The following is a 19,866-nucleotide window of genomic DNA, read 5'->3' on the forward strand; positions in this document are numbered from 1 at the left end:
ATGTGTCATTAGAGCAATGGATATCAACATTTATGGTTACAGTTTTGATTATAACAACTACATATTTTGCACACAAATGCCTTACATGAATTGCTATCTGATTGTATATTATGTGAAAGTCATACACTGAAGAAGTGCATTGCCTCTCATTGCAGAAAACAATTGTCTTGTCTCCAGATTACAGAAAACATCATTACAACCAAGGATAGACTTACATTTACAGAGTAAAATTGCCATAAGGTGTTAAGACTTGTTTTCACAAGATTATATTGAAAGAATGTATTTCACTTTAGTTTAATTTATTCTTTTTCTAACAGGAATTTTTGCTGTGCATATTTTCTGTTAATAAACACATTTTTGAGGAAAACATTATACAACATATTAAATATTGCAATAATTACATAACAAGATACAACAGAAGAACACGAGGAACAAAATAGCTGTAGTTTAGTTTAGATGGCTAATCTGAGTTAACATGGCTGTAATCATTCAGGCAAAGCTGCTTAAAACGCAAAGACTAATCATAACCACACATTACAAACTATAAAACTGTTGCGAAAATGAAAATAGTTGTTTAGGCTTAACTTCGACCCTGAAACTTGCTTACCGTTTCAAAATAATCTAACAGAGGTATTTATGTTGAGATTTGAATAGCGTGGACTCACATTTTCAGTTCCACGCGCATGTTGAGGAAGCTCATGAATATTCATGTTAGCACCGCCCAGAGAAAACAAATATCTAGGAAACCGAAAATCTCGTAACACCTGCAAATCCAGAACCCATGGTGCAGGCGCATGGTCGAATGGGGTATGGATAGTTAATTATTTTCCAAGATGATACTTTCACAAGTCATTTATGAGGGATCTCTTTAGGTATTAATTTGAGTCGTATCACACAGTAAGTGTTTTATAAGACATCGGAGACATTGCGACTTTTGAAGACCTTAGGAATTGACGCGATTGTATTGTTAGATTTATAGGCCCAATGGGTGCTGTACTGGGGCCCCTGTCTAGTTGGGTAAGTTTGTGTGATTTTCATAAAATATTTTTTATGTATATTCCCCCCACAAATTTAAAGGGACAATGAACTGAAATGTAATGGTGCTGCGAGGACTTGCTCGTGTTTAACGGGATTAATCGTATTGTTTCCTTGTTTCCAGTCAGCACTGAGAGAGTTACGTGTACAAAAGGGCTTATGTAAAAGGTTTTGTTTTTATGTATATATAATTATTATAATTTTTTTTTTTTCTTATAGTGGGAATTTTTTGTTGGTTATTCTGTAGGGTCAAGTGTTTTTAATCCGCTGAGTGACGCGCATGACTCACGCTGTTACAGAACGCAAGACGTCATAATGCGCCTGCATTAACACAACAATAGACCATTTCAAGAATGCAAACAAAAACAAAGGAATTAGAACGCTCCAAACGTATGATCCTTTAAACAAAGTCTTTTGTTCAAGGTAAGTCAGTCCACTCAGCGGTCTTCTTTGAAACGCTCTTGGGCAGTTTGGTCTGATTTTTCTATGTAAACAAGCGTCATGAAAGTGCAGCTGCTATCTACTTCAATGGGGAAAGACCGAAATCTCCAAAACGGTTGGTCAAATAATTTCAAATAAGATGTAAAATCTTACAATACTGTGTGGCATGGTGAGCAAGAGTCGGACACAGTGGGTGTGACGTCAGGCCGCGGAGAGGTATCAATTTAAAATGTCCAAACAAAGGGGAATCTGGGGTAGTGATGGGCATTTCGGCTCTTTTCATTGAGCCGGCTCGTTCGGCTCAGCTCACCAAAAAGAGCCGGCTCTTTTGGCTCCCAAACGGCTCTTTAAAAACAAAAAACGTTTTGTATTTTTTCAAGTCAAACAGTTTGCAATAGTTTGACTATGATTGGTGTTAAAACAATTCTAATTAAATTATTAAATGAAATCATATTCTACCTTAACCACAATGTATTTAAAAAGGCATTGGTTTGCATTTGCATTTAAAGTATAACTTTTTAATATATATATACAAAGTGCATATAAATCTAACCATTCAAAACGAATACAATCTGAACAGCATAATAGAATATTGCACCATATCAAAGAAAAATAATTAATTTGCAAAACTGCAGCATCCCACAAATTGAAATAAATGTAAAAAAGGATGCTATTACATATGTGCATTGAATATATAACTTTTTTAATGTATATAAACAAAGTGCATATAAATGTAACAATTCAAAACGAATACAATCTGAACAACATAATAAGTTGGCTCCGCCCTCCCACACGCATCTTTGGTTCATTGGTCGACACTGCGTGTCTGACTGACAGGAACAACAGGTGAGGGTGTTAGTCTGAGCAGACAGTCAGAACGAATGTGTGCGCTTGAGCATTTAGGCCTATGTTATTTTATTTATTTTTGCGTTCTTTGAATTGGTTAATTCTATTCATTTAAATCTTTTGATTATTCATATCTTAATTTTTAAAATATTTTTATAAATAGATTCGGCTCTTCTGATATACGGGCCGGCTCCCAACGTTCCCCTACAAGAGCCGGCTCTTAGAGCCGACTCGTTCGCGAATGACCCATCACTAATCTGGGGCCTTCGTGGTGGAAAGCGCTATGTGAAGGAAGAGTAGTGAAGATGGGAAGGTCCAGGTGATAGTGGGCGGGATCCCGGCAGCCACGATGCGCTCCCCTTCTTGGTCCAAGGCGCATGGGGCGGCGGCTTCATTCGCGCATCCCGGCTTCCCTGGGTCTTGGCACTTGGGGGGAATAGCGGCCTGGCATCCTGGCCCATTGGCCGCAATGCGTGCTACAAACCCCGGCATCACATTTAACTCACACCAGGGTTCCGGGGTCCGGGTCCCGCGACCATCTAACTCTCACCGGACCCTGCCCGCTCCGTTCCTGGAGCCAGCAGGTAGAGACCGGTCTCCCGAGGAGAATCACGCTCAGTGTTTAAAGGGAAAGGTGATGAGGCTCTTCATTGGGTTCAGGTCAGCCCCGTCGCGTGCCGCCAAACGGTGGGCGACGATGATCCACGGGAGGGGCGTGTTGTTCCGTCACAATTGGAATAATAAATTCTGCATCTTTAACTTAGATTACGCTAAAAAACGCATTTTTAATGTCTTGTATAGCTAATGCCCATGCACGTTCTCGCGTTGATTGACAGGCGATTTCTGTATCTAAAAAGTGATTTGCTATCAAGGTTATTTTCGTAAACTAAAACTAACGATAATGAAAATTTATAAAAAAATGTTTTCGTAAACTGAAATAAAATAAATACTTCAAAAATAAATGAAAAACTAAAACGAAACAAAACTAACAGCAGTTATTTAAAAACTAACCTAAATAAAATAATAATTATTAAAAATAAATTATTGCTTTTGTGATCACTAATCAACGAGCTCTCATCATGGCAGAAAAATTTGACCTGTGTGTGTGTTTGTTTATAGGTTTAGATCAGAATGAGGAAGTCCGGTCATGTCTGATGTAGTACACTTTTTTTTATTCATGTTCACATTTGGATCATTTCTGCGCTGCAGAGGCCTCTGGCTTCGCGGTTGAATAAATAACATACTATATTTAACAGACGGCCACAGATTTCAAGATTATACGAGACACTGTATGCAGTGTATGTAAACATTATGTATATATATATATATATATATATATATATATATATATATATATATATATATATATAACAAAGTGACAGAGCGTCCGCCATCAGTACAGTGAGCCTCAACAATTTAAAAAGATTTCATGTTTAACATGAATTTAAGTTCATTTGAACTTTTCATACATTTAACTTTTATACTTTTGATTTGCTTTTGTTTGGTTCTTTGTGACTTGGTTGAATCTCAAACCATTATGTTATTGTTATTATGCACAAGTATGCTGAGTCTAAGTAAACTCAAGACACTATCTAGCAGAGATGTATCACTTCTATTTAAATGAACGGGAGAAATTGGAACACCCAATTGCCAACAGATGTTGAAAGGAAGTCCCACCTCACATGTAAAAGAGCCAATCAGCTTTTTTTTTTTTGCGTGATTGAGCAAAAGAAGCAAAATTAATGATACAATTGGTGACCGATTTTAATGCAGATTTAAAATATGTTCTTTAATAGCAAAGTTGACCAACCATCTTGGAGATTTCGGTGTTCCCCCATTCAAGTAGATAGAAGCTGCACTGTCTAAGACTGGAAATAGCCTCCCGAGAGCATTTCAAAAATGGTGGAGAGTGAACTGACTTGCTAGAAAGACTTTAGTAAACTCTGCAAATATTCAGCAGTTTCGGTTTGCTTTAAGTGAATTGTGTAATTTTGCCAAGCTTAAATTCAAATGTCTTGCTTTGGTCTACACTCTGGAAGTGTTCTGTTAACTCTGCAAAACAATAAATTACTAAAACTGATACTAAAATATTAAAACAAAATAGAAATGTGTTTACAAAATAAAAATGAAACTAAAACTAACAAAATCATTAATGAAACTAACTAAAACTAAACTGAAATTTATAGCAAATTGGAAAATGATATACAATAAAAACTAATTGAAAATGCAAAAATATAATAACCTTGTTGGCTATTTTATGTGTAAGGCGGGATTTCCTTTCTAAATCCGTTGACCCTTGGCTGCCGTTGGGTGTTCCAATTTCTCCCATTCATTTTAATAGAAGTGGCCTGTCTCTGCTAAATAGTCTCTGTTTTGACAAGCAGGAAATGTTCATGGAACAATGACGTCACTTGATGTCACCAACGATCAGTCCTTGAAATGGTCTATAGTTGAATTCCTGGGAATATTATTAAACACCAGTGTATTCTAGACAAAATTTTTAAAACAGATGTATTCTAGACAGTTATTAGTAAACACGTGTATTTTAGAAAATATAAAAAAGGTGAGTTGTATGAAATATTTTTTTATTTTATTGTTTTTAGAGAATATAATTAAACAGGTATAGAATATTATTAAACAAGTGTATTCTAGACAACACTACCAAACAAATTTGTATTTTAGAGAATATTTTTAAACAGGTGTAGAGAATATTTTAAACAGGTGTTTTCTAGAGAATATTTAAAACACATGTGTTTTCTAGAGAAATACAGTTGTCTTTTGGAGTAGAGTACAACGGGACAAAAGACCACTAGTAAAAGGCACTTTTGATTTTATTTTCTCCCAAAACACTAAACGGCAACAAAAAACACCACAGTACTTGCCTTAACACCTGTTTGTCTCTATACACTGCAAAATATTCCTGACCCATAAGATAATTGCATGCATTGTCTAAAGTTTGAATTTGAGGTAATTTGATCTAATATTTAATTATTTTTAAAAGACTGCAAATTTATGTAGCTAATGAGAATCCCTGAAATTATTACATTTATTTTAAGACAGAATACTTACATGTCATTTTCAGTTTTGTTCAAAGTGATTAAAAGTTTTTTTAAATAATTGTTCATTAAGTGAAAGGATAGTATTTGGGGTAAAAAGACCCTATGTTGCAGGGGCCCCCATAAAGCACACTGTGCGAATAGATTTGAAATTTGAACTTTGAAATTTGAATTTTCAAATTGGGCTCACATTGACGGATCCAATCACAACGGAGATTCATTTATTTATAGAATACCTGAGATGTTATGAAATTCCAAATGTGATTGAAATTAAAAGAATGTGGTTAACCGTTTTTCGAGGCCTGTTGCACAAAACAGGTGTTGTGTCGAAATCGGTGACCTATAGAAATTTGTGACTAGAGGCTGTTTTTCCTCAAGTTCCCTATCTGTCACTCAGTCGACGTTGTGTTGATGTAGTGACACTAGGGGTCACTCTTGGGAGCCGGAGACACCTCTGGTCTTTGATAAAAGGCCAAAGAAAATTGGCGAGTGTTTTTTGCATACCACTCCCCCGGACATACGGGTATAAAAGGAGCTGGTATGCAACATTCAGATTTTCTCTTCGGAGCCGAACGGTCGATGTTTACTGAGCTGACTGTTCATATACCTCTGCTGGATCTGACGGCGCATTTCAGTGGCTTCTCCCTCCTCTGCACTGGTGCACTGCAGAGAATGCCCCTGGGCACTTTGGCAGAAAAAAGAGTATATTTTTCTAAAAGAGCGGCACACACGGAATGTCTTTGTAAAGATGCCTTTCCGATTGTGTGTTATTCCTGGTTGCGGTCGTTACCTCTCAACTTCTGACGGTCACGATCGCTGTCTTTCGTGTCTGGGCATGACACACGCGGAGACAGCGTTTGTGGATGGATCATGTTCTCACTGCGAGAACATGACCATGGCAACGATGCGGTCGCGGCTTGCTTTCGTAAGGAAGCAAGCCACCCCAGCGGCTCCCCGCCTCGGTCCTTCTACCTATGGGTTTGAGGCCAGCACGGCTAGCACTAGGGGCGATTTGGGGACCCCAATGGGACCACCTCCGCCGGGTATCCCCCCACGGACCTCCCATTCCCCAGCACACTCGTCTGTCCCGATCGGGCTTCTGGATGAGTCCGCCAGCTCGTCTCTCACGGTGAGTTCGACCTCTTGTTCGGAGCCTGCGAAGCTGATGAGCTCTCGACCGCAGCATCGGAGAGCGGGCTCGTCCAGTCGGATGCAGAAGCCTCAGCTGGGCTCCTCCCCTCGGGTGCGGTTGCCCAGTCACAGGCTGATGCGGAAATGATGGACATGCTTTCTCGGGCAGCTGCGAGCATTTGTAGAGCAGCGGGCTGGGCAACACCCAACACCTTTGCGAGGTTCTACAACATCCGGGTGGAACCGGTTTCATCCCGTGTAGTGGCACACACAAGCAGGTAAGTCCGGGACAGCCGGCTATCGTTTGCACATAGCGCCTTTCACCTTCCCTGAGCTGAAGACGTGTGCCGTTAACTCCCAGTAGTGTTCACTAACTGTGTTCCCTGGTTGATTTCCTCTGAGCCCTGTGGCAGTCGAGTGTTCGGAGAGACTTGCTGCCGGCCCAGTACACGTGCTAACTAAAGCCCTGAACTGGGGTAGGTGTTCCACATGTGGCGGTTCCCCGTAGGTAACCCCATGCGACGTATATCTTCCGCTAATTCGTTTCCCTGTTGGCAAACGGTGTCTTCCTTGGGCAAAGGCCCCTCTGCCCCAGCCTCCATGCTTGTAGTAACTCCTCCCCTGTAGGGTAGGACCTACCATGGGACTTCTCCCGACATAGCTTATGTGATGTATTTCCACTTAAATATCCCCCCCTCTCTCTGGGCAAGGTGTGGTCTCTGCGGTGTCCACCCCTTGGGAGACACCCCCCCGACTAGACCTGGTTGGCCCAGTCGGATAATCCCCTCTTTTTTAGGGAGTGGGGAAAAAAAGGGGATAAGAGGCCACGACTGGGCTAGCCCGTCTCTATCTTTTGGGTAGTCGAATTGTCCCAAAGGGCTGTTCGACACTCATAACAGTGTTGGGGGAGGTTACATGTCGGCCTGGTGCGCTGGCTACGAGGCACACAGTGATCTGCCTGTCACACACCGCCAGTTCACGTAACACAGTTCAGCCAGTTGTGGCGTTTTTGTATGGGGACCCCTTGTGTCACTACATCGACACAATGTTGAGTGAGTGACAGACAGGAAACATCCTGGTTACTTGCGTAACCTCCGTTCCCTGATGGAGGGAACGAGATGTTGTGTCCATCCTGCCACAACGCTGAACTATCCGCTGAAATGGCCGGGACCTTGTCTCAGCTCCTCAGCATAAAACCTGAATGAGTGGTTGCATACCAGCTCCTTTTATACCTGTATGTCCGGGGGAGTGGTATGCAGATACCACTCGCCAATTTTCATTGACCATTTATCAAAGACCAGAGGTGCCTCGGGCTCCCAAGAGTGACCCTTAGTGTCACTACATCGACACAACGTCTTGTTCCCTCCATCAGGGAACGGAGGTTATGCAAGTAACCAGGACATTTTTGAGTGAAAGAATGCATCTTCTTTCACACAAGTGATGTGAGAAACAGTCATGTCGAGGGGGCAGGGCTATTTAATGTGAAGAGTTCTCTTAAAAACGTATGCTACGATGTGCCTTTTAATTTCGTTGTTAATTACTTGCATTATTCAGTTTTTTATCATTTATTTGTGCACGAAATACATATATTTGTATTATATGAATTATTGTCTTGTCTTTCAGGTTTATTCCTGTGGTATATGAAAAAGTATCGAGAAACAAGATCACGAAATCATACAGTACTTTAGATGTTACCAAAATCTGTTACCTCCATTATTCTTAACTAAATGTCTATAACCAAACTCATTCAGGTGATGACTAATTTCTTCAGTGTTATCCTCTAAAAGGTTTATTCCTGTGGTTTATGACAAAGTATAGAGAAAAAAACAGGGTCACCAAATCTGTATCTGTACAGTACATTAGAGGTTACCGAAATGTGTTACCTCCCTTTATTCTCAACTAAGTGTCTACCAAATCTGATATTTACATTGACAGCCCTCCTCAAGTTACAGCTGACATCGGCGGGAGATGCCCTGCTAAATTAGCTTGAGTAATATAAAACGGGTCCGAAATGTGCACAACTCTTGAGTAGTGTTGGGGGTAATGCAATTACTTTTTCGAGTAATGAGTAAAGTAACGCAATATTTTTTAAAAACATTTTAGACCCTAATATCAGAGTTGCTTTTGTACACCTCTACTTTCCCTGTATTGTGAGAAATCAGGAGTAAAAACTTTCGGGAGGAGATGTAGTGCATGATGGGCATTGTAGTTCTATAGAGTGTGAGGCCAGAGACTGCTTAGCAGAGATGAGTCACTTCTATTTAAATGAATGGGAGACATTGGAATGCTCAACCAAGAAGCTCTAGCACCCAACAGTCAATGGATGTAGAAAGGAAGTCCCACCTTGCAGGTAATAGAGCCAATCACCTTTTAGATACAGTCATTGTCTGTCAATCAACTCAAATCTTCTGGAAACAAAAGACAAGGAAATCACAAGGCCCAGACAGTGTTTCACCCACTTGTCTAAAATCCTGTGCTGACCAGCTGGCCCCCATCTTCACACAAATTTTCAACAGATCACTGGAGCAGTGTGAAGTTCCCTGCTGCTTCAAATGCTTTACCATAATCCCTATCCCAAAGAAACCCAAAATCACAGGACTTAATGACTACAGACCTGTCGCTCTGATGTCTGTGGTCATGAAGTCATTTGAGAGACTGGTGATGGCCCACCTGAAGGACGATCAGCACTGGTGCCCCCCAGGGATGTGTGCTCTCCCCACTACTCTTCTTACTGTACACAAATTACTGCACCGCCAAGTACCCCTCTGTCAAGCTCCTGAAGTTTGCAGACGAAACTACTGTCATTGGCCTCATCCAGGATGACGATGAGTCTGCATACAGAAGAGAGACTGTCTGGTGCAGTCAAAACAACCTGGAGCTGAACATGCTCAGAACAGTGGAGAAGACATTAGGAGGAACACCCCAACATTGACCCCGCTCACCATTCTGAACAGCACTGTGGCAGCAGTGGAGTCATTCAGGTTCGTAGGCTCTGCCATCTCACAGGACCTGAAGTGGGAGACCCACATTGACTCCATTGTGAAGACGCCCAGCAGAGGTTGTACTTCCCTCGCCAGTTGAGGAAGTTCAGCCTGCCACAGGCACTGATACAGTGATACAGTTCTATTCAGCAGTCATTGAGTCTGTCCTCTGCACTTCAATAACTGTCTGGTTTGATTCAGCTACAAAATCGGACATCAGAAGACACAAAGGACAGTTTGGAATGCTGAGCAGATTATTATGTAACACAGTTTATTATTTATTTCCTAAGTGCTTATGCCTCAAAAGTATAGAAAATGGCTATTATTCCCCATAAACTTTGCTTTTGTAATCAGGACAGACATTTACCTATTTCCAATGAGAAAATGGGCGAATTTGTGTCTTTTCGTTCACATAAAGTCAGAAAAAAACAACATATGAATCCAAAATCCTTCTTTATCTGTGGTCCGACAAAAACACCGGCTTTGAACTTTGCCTCAGACAGCTTAGGGAAGAAGTCTTGAAGGTACTTGAAGGCTGCTGACTCCTTATCTAGAGCTCTGACAAATTGTTTCATAAGGCCCAATTTGATGTGCAGTGGTGGCATCAACATCTTCCGGGGGTCCACCAGTGGCTCCCACTTGATGTTGTTCCTCCCCAAAGAGAAATCAGTCCGCTGTGGCCAGTCCTGCCTGTGATAAATACATGTTCGTTTGGATTCATAAGTTGTTTTTTTTTCTGACTTTATGTGAACGAAAAGACACATTCGCCCGTTTTCTCATTGGAAATAGGTACATTTCAAAATATCACTGTCCTGGTCACAGTAGCAAAGTTTGTGGGGAATAATAGCCATTTTCTATACTTTTGAGGCATAAGCAATTAGGAAATAACACTTACTACCCAGAAAAAAAAAAAAATAAAACAAAATTATTACACAGTGATATTGGTTACCCCTGCCCTCCCTTCAAGAACTGAACACTTCCAGAATGAGGAAAAGGGCTGGAAAAATCACTCTGGACCCCACTCAACCAGCCCACTACCTCTTTGGACTGTTGCTTTCTGGCCGGCACTACAAAGCACTGAGCACTAGAACCGTCAGGCACAAGAAAAATTTTTCCCTCAGGCTATCCATGTCATGAACAGTTAAAACTGCCCTACTGAGCAATAATGATGTGCAATACACAGCTTAGGCTATTTATATTTATCCAACATATCCTACCTCTTCTGCCATTACACTCCTTTGCACTATCTGTATATAACAGATTTGTATATATTATAATTTTTGTCTTATTGTGTATTTCTATATTATATATATAAGTATACTAATATTTTCTATTTGGTTTTTATTTTTATTCTATTTTTGTATTATCTCTGTCTTGTTATATTGTTTGTGCACTGGAAGCTTCTGTCAGCAAGAAAAATTCCTTGTATGTGTAAGCATACTTGTTTAGGCAGAGGGATTATAAGACTAGTCTTCCACTGGCCACGACATGATACACAGGGTGAAATACTCGCTCAATTCACTAACTAATGCAGCTGAACTGCTCTGTGTTACAGTTCAGTGGCTCCGAGCAAAATTCTACATTGAGTGTGTACGCAGAGAAAATTTCTTCATTTCTAAAAAGATTCTACATTTTTGTTTTATAATAAACAAGTAGTTTGATTCATGAAACAAACAGTTTTTATGACATTTTGGTAGCATTAAAAATTATTCCATTCAAGTTTTATCAACATGCGCCTTTGAAGTTGTATGCACTCAACGAGTGGCGTCTGTACGCACCAGGTGGATCTATTCAAAACAAGTGTGCACTGAGATGACTTAAGTGAAAAATATTCTTTTACTATCAGACACATTTCTTGAACATGTTAGGCTGGCATTCCCCATTTACATTTACATTTAGTCATTAACATACCCTTTTATCCATAGTGATTTAAAATGAGACACATAGCAAGCAATTTGTCATACAAAGTTTAACAACATCTGCAGTATAAGACTGCCAAGTTCTCACAGTGGCTGGAGTAGTTAAGATGCTAGCACAGAAGAAACAGACAGACAAGGATTTTTTTTCTTTCTTTTTTTCTATACAGTAAGTGCAGTGGTAAGTGCAATTAGTGTGGGTTGGTTAAGTGCTCATGGAAAAGATGAGTTTTCAGCTGGTTCTTGAATGTTGAGAAGGTAACAGGTTGGAGGTTGGAAATTCATTCCACCACAGAGGAGCAGAGAAAGTGAACGATCGTGAAATAGACTTTGAGCCTCTTTGTGATGGGACTATCTGGCGTCGCTCATTCACAGACTGCAGAGAGCGAGTTGTAGCATAGACCTAAAGAAGTGAATTGAAGAAAGAGGGTGTGGTTCCATTGGCAGTACTGAAAGCCAGAGTCAAAGCATTGAATTTGATGTGGGCAGCTACAGTTAGCCAGTGGAGTGAAATCAAGTGTAGTGTGACGAGCCATTTTTTTTGCTGATTGAAGACCAGACACGCTGCTGCATTCTGGATCATCTGCAGTGGCTTAATTGTGTTAGCTGGAAGGCCAGCCAAAAGAGCATTGCAGTACACCAATAGTCCAGTCTTGAAATTACCAGAGCTTGGACCAGGAGCTGTGTAGCGTATTCAGTCAGGAAATGTCTGATTTTCCTGATGTTGTAAAGCATGAATCTGCAAGACTGGCTGGTTGATGAGATGTGAGCAGTGAAATTAAGCTGGTCATCTACCACCACTCCCAGGTTCCTGGCTGTTCTGGTTGGTGTTAGTTTAGTTGAACCAAGATGAATAGTGAGGTTGTGGTCAACAGATGGGTTGGCTGGGATCACGAGGAGTTCTGTCATGGCAGGGTTGAGCTGAAGGTGTCGTTCCTTCATCCAGGCCGAAATGTACCTAGGCAGAGATATGAGCCTAGACAGTAGGGTCATCAGGCTGGAATGACAGGTAGAGCTGCGTATCATCTGAGTAGCAGTATTAGGAAAAGCCATGTGCCTTAATGACCGGTCCAAGTGATTCCCCACTGAATTTTATCCTTTTTTGAAAAACATCTTAAGTTGATTCTGACATTGTCGATGGGCACAGCACATGATGACATATTATAGTATGATGCAGGTTCAAGTGTTGGACTTTGCTGCTTTAGGTAAGATATTTGTTATACTTCAATATTCATATTGGCTGCCATGTTGATGGAAAAACAAATCATGCATATTCATGTTATTGATTCTTTATTATAAATATGATGTGAAGACCTACTTTCTAAATATAAATTTTTACTATGTTGTTTTGACATGAGTGTTTTACAGTAGCTAGCATGACCTGTCTCTTGTATGCAGTGCATGGCTTATTTGTATGGAATGCATAGCATAGCAGAAGAGAAAGTGGCTGTGAGAAAAAAGTAATGCAAAAGTAACATAACGCTTTACTTTCCATAAAAATTTACTTTTTTAATGAAGTTACTTTTTTAAGGAGTAAACCAATATTCTAATGTGTTACTTTTAGGGGGCTTTCACACTGGGCACGTTTGCTGTGGTCCGATTCCGAGTGCGATTGTTCCCGGTGCCCCCCACAGCTTTGGTCTGGTTTCACACTCACTTGATTCTATCGAACCCTGGTGCATTTGCATTCATCTTACGTCATCACAAACACGCATGGAGAACACAATGCAACTCATCATACTTTTTGTTTTTTTGTTATTTTGGTGCCATTATGCACAGCAGAGTGAACGACAACTGCATATATGTGCGCTTCATGGTGTAACTCATCAGATGTCCAGGGGAAGGCGGCTTGCTGCTGCTCGCAAACTGCGTTTTTTGAGGAGACAGCTGATTGCAAGGAATTCATTTGCATCTTTGTTTACACTGCACGCTTACGCTCGTGTCCAAGGTGAAGTTATCGCCACTGTCATCTCCTATTATACCCTATATTTATAACCTATAATAGTATTTATATATAGTATTTATAAGGTGTATAGACTAAAACACATGTGCAGGTTACTTTACTTCCTGAACAAGTGCACACCTGAGTCCAGGTTGCTTTCACATTCACACGAATCGCGCTACAGTTCCATTGCAACCAAACTCGGACCACCTCCTACAGGTAGTCTTGGGTTCAGTACCGCGGTGCGCTCCCCGGTCCGCATGACAGCTTTCACATTACCAATTTTTAATGCGAATCGTGCTGTGTTTTGAACTAAACTGCCAGTGTGAAAGCACCCTTAAAAGTAAAGTTACCCAACACTGCTCTTCAGATGCTGCCTCGTTGCCAGTGTCATTAAGCATACACGAAAACTTGGTACCCTAATAGGGTGCGCCTACGGCATCTCCAGCACTGCTGAAATTTCTCAGCAGGTTTTAATTTTACATTTATATTGTACCTTTGTATATACCTGCTAATAATTTTTAACCAATAAAATAAGCTTTTATTGTTGAGATTCCCTCAGGAGGCTTAATTTACTGACTTTGAGTTCTTGCGCAAGAACAGAGGAGTCTTCAGTTTAATTTCATAAGTAAAGTTGAGTTGCATCTGCTGCAATTGTCACATTGAATTTGTTCAAAAAAATCAGAAAGACTAAATGAAAGGTGCAAGACAGACATACAAATGCTACGTTTATTTTTTTATTTTCTTGATCCCTAATACCACGTAATACCTTCACTTAATATCAAATAATTTTATAAAGTTTTATAAAGTGCAGATTCTGCAATGGCTATTTCTATTAAACAGCTTGAGTGGCTCAATAGTCCAGCAAACAGCACCTAATAAACACACTATATGCTCAAAATTATTTTAAATTTTTACAGTACTGACCTTGAAGGTGAAACAAATACTTTAAAGTCTTCAAACAATTACTGTTTTGCATTTAAATAAACACTGGAAACAAACATAATATATAGTTAATATTACTTTTAGGTAATGAATAAACAAATTAATGTTAGGTATACATGCCAGGCATCTTTGTAAAATCTAACACGTGAAAGGGAAAAATAATTCCATACACTCTTCCATGTTATAAACCTCTTATGTACTGTCAGATTTGGTGACCCTGCTGTTTCTCTATATTTTGTCATATACCACAGGAATAAACATTTTAGAGGATAACACTGAAGAGATTAGCCATCACCTGAATGAGTTTGGTGAATATTAGACACACTTAGTTAAGAATAATGGGAGGTAACAGATTTTGGTAACATCTAATGTACTGTCAGATTTGGTGATGCTGTTTCTCTGTACTTTGTCGTATACCACAGGAATAAATCTTTTAGAGGATAACACTGAAGAGATTAGACATCACCTGAATGAGAGACAATTAGGGCGTACTCACACTAGGCCCGGTTGCATTGTATCGTGCCCAAGCACGATTGTTCCCCCTCCCCACTCCCCTTCTGCCCTGCACTCACATTGCACTTAACATTCCGGGCCTGAGCATGCATATGTCATTACGATGCGAATTTTTGTTTTGAAGAAAACATGAAGAAAAGTGCTCTCGCAGAGCATGAGTCCATCATTGTAACATTACTTACTTTGTGGCTTATTTTGAGTCGTTTAGGGTGTAGTGACACATGGCCCTCTCACATGCCTAATTGTTGACAGCATCGTACCACTGGAATTTATCCTTTTCGTCTGACGAGCTGCTAGATTTACGGAGTGCATTCCATACCTTCAGATACTGAACCCGCATTTTTTTCAGCTTGTCACGTCATTGCTTTGGTATCCACGAGCACGAAGATAGTCGCGAATTTTACCAAATATCTCGTAGTTCTTGTGTGTTCTTTTGTGTTGTATCCAGTTGTTCCTGTATACTCTCGTCTGCCCAAATTTCCAGTAAACACTGCACCTATGCTGTAGACCAAAGTGATCCCTTTGCCCAGTTGCATCATTGACGTCGTTCCAAGTTCCATGCTCTGTTAGCGACCACACTAGATGTGTACCGTGCCTGAGCCAACTGAACCATGCCTGAACCCACCTCTTCAGCATACCGTGCTCGGGCACGGTATGGACCGATCACACTAGTCAAACGAACTGGACTTTGGTGGTCAAATGTGCTCGGGCACGATACAGATTGCCTTGTGTGAGTACACCCTTAGTTAAGAATAAAGGAGGGGTAATGGATTTTAGCAGCCTTTAATATCAATATAATTTAATATTCCACTGTCAGCATTGGTGTACCTGCTTTTCATAGACCAATGAAGGGGACACTGAAGGGATATGTCACCAGAGTACGTGTGGTTAATAGATGTAAGACGAAGAACAAAGACAATAATACAAAGAATACAAATATATGTATTTTGTGCACAAATAAACTAAAAAAATGGAATAATACAAGTAATTAACAACAACAATATTAAATGTAAAACATACAAAGGTACCTGTATATGGATCGCTTGTCGTAGCATACGTTTTTAAGAGAACTCTTTGCTACCCATAAGTTTAAGTTAAGTTTGAGTAAACTCTGGTTTTTCGGGCTTAAGAAGGTGGGCCGGTTTTTACCGGTGTTCATCGCCATAGCAACTTACGCCACACCCTGCACTGGAGCAGGTTTCATTCTGGGATACAGATCACAAACCGATGCTGAACCAATCAGCTGTGAGTAAAGTGACATCTCTGACGCAATAAAGTCACTCCCCATCTCTCACTCCAAATTAAAGTGCCCTTCGCTGAGAAATGCATATATTTAATGTATTTAGATTAAAAAATTACGATTTTATATATTATACCTACATATTATGATATTATAAGATGGTTTATTTGAGAGATCGGGGAACCTTTTATCTTTTGAGCAGCACATTAAAATGTATTATTGAGTTTCTTTGCATTTCTTTACAGACTGTACCTGTACACAGTGTGTAATGCTGAGAACTTAGAAGAAAAAAAATGCTTGTAGAAGTGTTCGTAAGGTGATTCTCACACTTTAAAGACAAATTTATTGTGTGAATTTATTGTATTGTTTGTTCATGAGTCTTTGCACATGAACAAAATACTGGTAAATTTATATTTTAGACTATCACACAAAGCAAGGGCAAAGGTTTGGTTTGAAAGTTGGTAGGAACATATAGCAAGGATAATATTCAAAAAGTTAGTATTAAGAAAATGTCTTATAGGTAAAATAACATTATTACCTCATAAAACAAGTCTAATTTCTTATTTCTCTGCCCCACCATAATAATTATTAGCCTTTTTGAAAAAATAATTTCTGAAGATTAAATAAATTAAGAACTGACCACTAGGGCTGCACAGTTAGGAGGGAAAATGTGATGTGCTGTGCGATAAACCTATATTAATGGGTCAAAATAAAATGAATAAATAATAATAATAATAATAATAATAATAATAAAAGGATTTACCTTCAGAAAATAATATCCAAGGGACGTAAAATGTATTATCCAACATTAAACCAACTGAAATCTAAACAAAGGGTAGGGTAAATGAACAATTTACATGTGCAAAATTACATCATAAACAAATTATGAGGTGAATGGAACATTTACATTTTTCCACACTTTCTGCTTTCCACTCCCCTCACTCCCACATAATCTTCATAATCTTTTCTCATATTGCTTATTTATATGTACTTACATTTTTATCTGAAAAAGTAGGCCTCCTGAACAAAGTAGTTATTTTCTAATCCCGCTGCTCTTCTCCAATGTGTGAAATAAAACATTTTTTGGGATTTATACCAGCATCTTAAAATCCTGCACCTCTGACACAATCGTTCAAATGTTAAGGTGTCTTCCTAAAGAAGGCGCTTACCGGCTGAAAATGCTCCATAGTACTGCATTCAAAACTCAGAAGCTTTTTTGACTTTTTGACAGGAAACATTTTGTATACGAAAAGTATGCTTGTTTAAATCTAAATATCAATAAATATCAATGGATATCTACCAGCGTAATCTCCAGATATTTTTTTTTTTTTTTTAATATATAGCAAACGACTATGATTACTGCATCCTGAACAGCGCTGAGAAAAGCAACAGGTGCCATGTGACAACATCGTTTTTTTCTGGCTGCTTCAGAAGAGGTTGGACAATATTTTACACATTAATAATTATACTATGGACATTTAATAGCTGTTAAAATGAACATAAAAACATAGTATAAAGTATTTTTTTGTGTGGTAAATTGCCCAATTTTTGGTCGGGACATTTCTGATTTTCTGAAAGTTGATAGGGACATGTCTGTGGCTGTGTCTCGTTTAAAAGGCTGCATCCTGCGGAGGTCGCATTTGTCGGCCGCATACGTCATCGAGGCTGTCTTGTTTCAGAAAAGTGAGTTGGACACTTCGAATGCAGCCTTCGAATGCGACCTTCTTTCACGGGAATTCGGAGGATGCATGAGGTGTATCCTTCATGGGCACTCACAACCCACAATTCTTTGCTTCAACAGAAATGTCTAAAAAAAATAACGCCAATTTGCCCATAAATATGATGTTCAAACGCAAGGAATATTAATTCCCAAGTTGAAGTACCTTAGTAGATGGGTGCAGAGTATATAATATGTATAATTATATTAATATATAATTAAAATAAAGTATTAGACTAAAAGTCCACCTGTAAAATCTATTTGCTTTTCTCTTTACATCATTATAAATCTCCTAGAATGTACCTCATACATTCCCTTCCAGAGGGACTTTGTTAACGTCTCACTCAAAGTGCTCGCGCTTGTTATAGAGTGGCGTGCTGTCATAGCAACCATGATACGTTCTGTTTCCGTTTGTCCTACGAAGGCCATCTCGTTTAAACGAGGCTTGTTTGGAAGGCTGCATGCTAGGTAGGACGCATCCTTTGAAGGCTGCAGTAACCGAATGTCCTCCTTTAAACAAGCCTCGTTTAAACGAGACTTCGTTGGACAAATGGAAACAGAATGTAACATGGTTGCTCTGCAAGTGCTTTGAGTGAGAAGGGAGTGTATGAGGTACATTTTAGGAGAGTATTACGTAAAGAGAAAAGAAAATTTTACAGGTGTACTTTTAGTCTAATATTTTATTTTAATTATATATTAGTGTAATTATACATATTATATACTCTGCACCCATCTACTGAGGCAGTTCAATTTGGGAATTAATATTACTTGCGTTTGAACATCATATTTACGGGCGAATTGGTGTTTTGTTTTTTTTTTTGTGACATTTTAGTTGAAGCAAAGAATTGTGGGTTGTGAGTGCCCATGAAGGATACACCTCATTAAAGTCCGTGATGATATTAATTCCCTGCCACATGCTTCTAGATTTGGTGGTGTTAAACTGTCCTTCAGTCTTGTCCCTGTACTGGCGTTTGGCTGCTCTGATAGTTTTGCGGAGGGCATAACTGGCTTGTTTATGCTCCTCTGCGTTCCCGGAATTAAAAGCGGAGGTCCGTGCATCAAGTACAGCACGAACATTGCTATTTGTCCTTGGCTTCTGGTTGGGGTAGATCCGTATTGTTTTGGTCGGAACAACATCCTCTACGCACTTTCTGATGAAAAACGTTACGCTATCAGCATTAAGCTTGATGTCGCCATCAGAGGCGGACCGGAACATCTCCCAGTCTGCGTGATCAAAACTTGCTTGCTTATACTCCCATACAGTTCCTTGAGTGCCTGGTCTGTGTCGGCTTGTAGCAGGATGTACACAGCAGTGATAATGACCGCTGTGAATTCCCTCGGTAGCCAGAATGGTCAACACAGAAGCATAAGAAATTCCAGATCAGGAGAGCAGAAAGACTTGATAGAATGTACATTTCTCTGATCACACCAGGATTTGTTGACCATAAAACATACACCATCACCTCTGCTTTTACCTGAGAGGTCTTTCGCTCTGTCCGCTCGGTGCACGGAGAACCCTGAGAGTCTGAAATCTCAGCAGACATCCAAGTTTCTGTAAGGCAGATAATGCAGCAGTCCCTCATCTCTCGTTGGAAAGATATCCGTGCTCTTAGCTCGCAGAGCTTGTTGTCCAGAGACTGAACATTTGCCAGTAGAATACTGGGTAGCGGGGGTCGATTTGTGCTGTGTCTTACTCTGATGAGAACGGTGGCTCTATTTCCCCTTTTCCCTCTGCGTTTCCGTGGCCGGGCTGACAAAGAGCTCCATTAGCGTGTTTGTAAACAGCGGGTCGGCATTGAGGTATTTAAAGTCCAGTTTTCGGTGTGCTGAAAACCAATGTCCAAAAGTGTTTGTCTGTCGTAGACAATAAGGCAGACAACATCCAAGACAAAAAACATAGAATTGTAAACAAAACAAACAAAAAACTGCAGTGTTGTGTCGGAGCTCACAACGCAGCAGCCATACTCGGCACCATCTTGAGTCCAGAAGCCATGGATAAATAGCGATGTTCGCGCTGCACTTGATGCGCGGACCTCTGCTTTTAATTCCGGGAACGCAGAGGAGCATAAACAAGCCAGTTATGCCCTCCGCAAAACTATCAGA

The 19,866-nt window shown here is 39.9% G+C and overlaps 1 protein-coding gene across 3 annotated transcripts in view; it reads left to right on the forward strand.

The window, feature by feature from the left end:
- Positions 1–778: 778 nt before the first annotated feature.
- Positions 779–19,866, forward strand: part of si:ch73-267c23.10 (serine incorporator 1) — a 52,188-nt gene continuing 33,100 nt past the window's right edge. Inside the window, exons 1-2 of one of the 3 annotated variants that reach the window (XM_051672315.1) lie at positions 779–1,017; positions 17,390–17,482. Coding sequence is in view for 1 of the 3 variants with exons in the window: in XM_051672314.1 (XP_051528274.1) it covers positions 985–1,017 (33 nt within the window). In the remaining 2 variants the exon portion in view is untranslated. The remainder of the gene's footprint in view (positions 1,018–17,389; positions 17,483–19,866) is intronic. The other 2 variants (XM_051672316.1, XM_051672314.1) reach the window with 2 other exon arrangements.

Source organism: Myxocyprinus asiaticus, chromosome 35 (genome assembly GCF_019703515.2).
Source record: "Myxocyprinus asiaticus isolate MX2 ecotype Aquarium Trade chromosome 35, UBuf_Myxa_2, whole genome shotgun sequence".
Lineage (NCBI taxonomy): Eukaryota > Metazoa > Chordata > Actinopteri > Cypriniformes > Catostomidae > Myxocyprinus > Myxocyprinus asiaticus.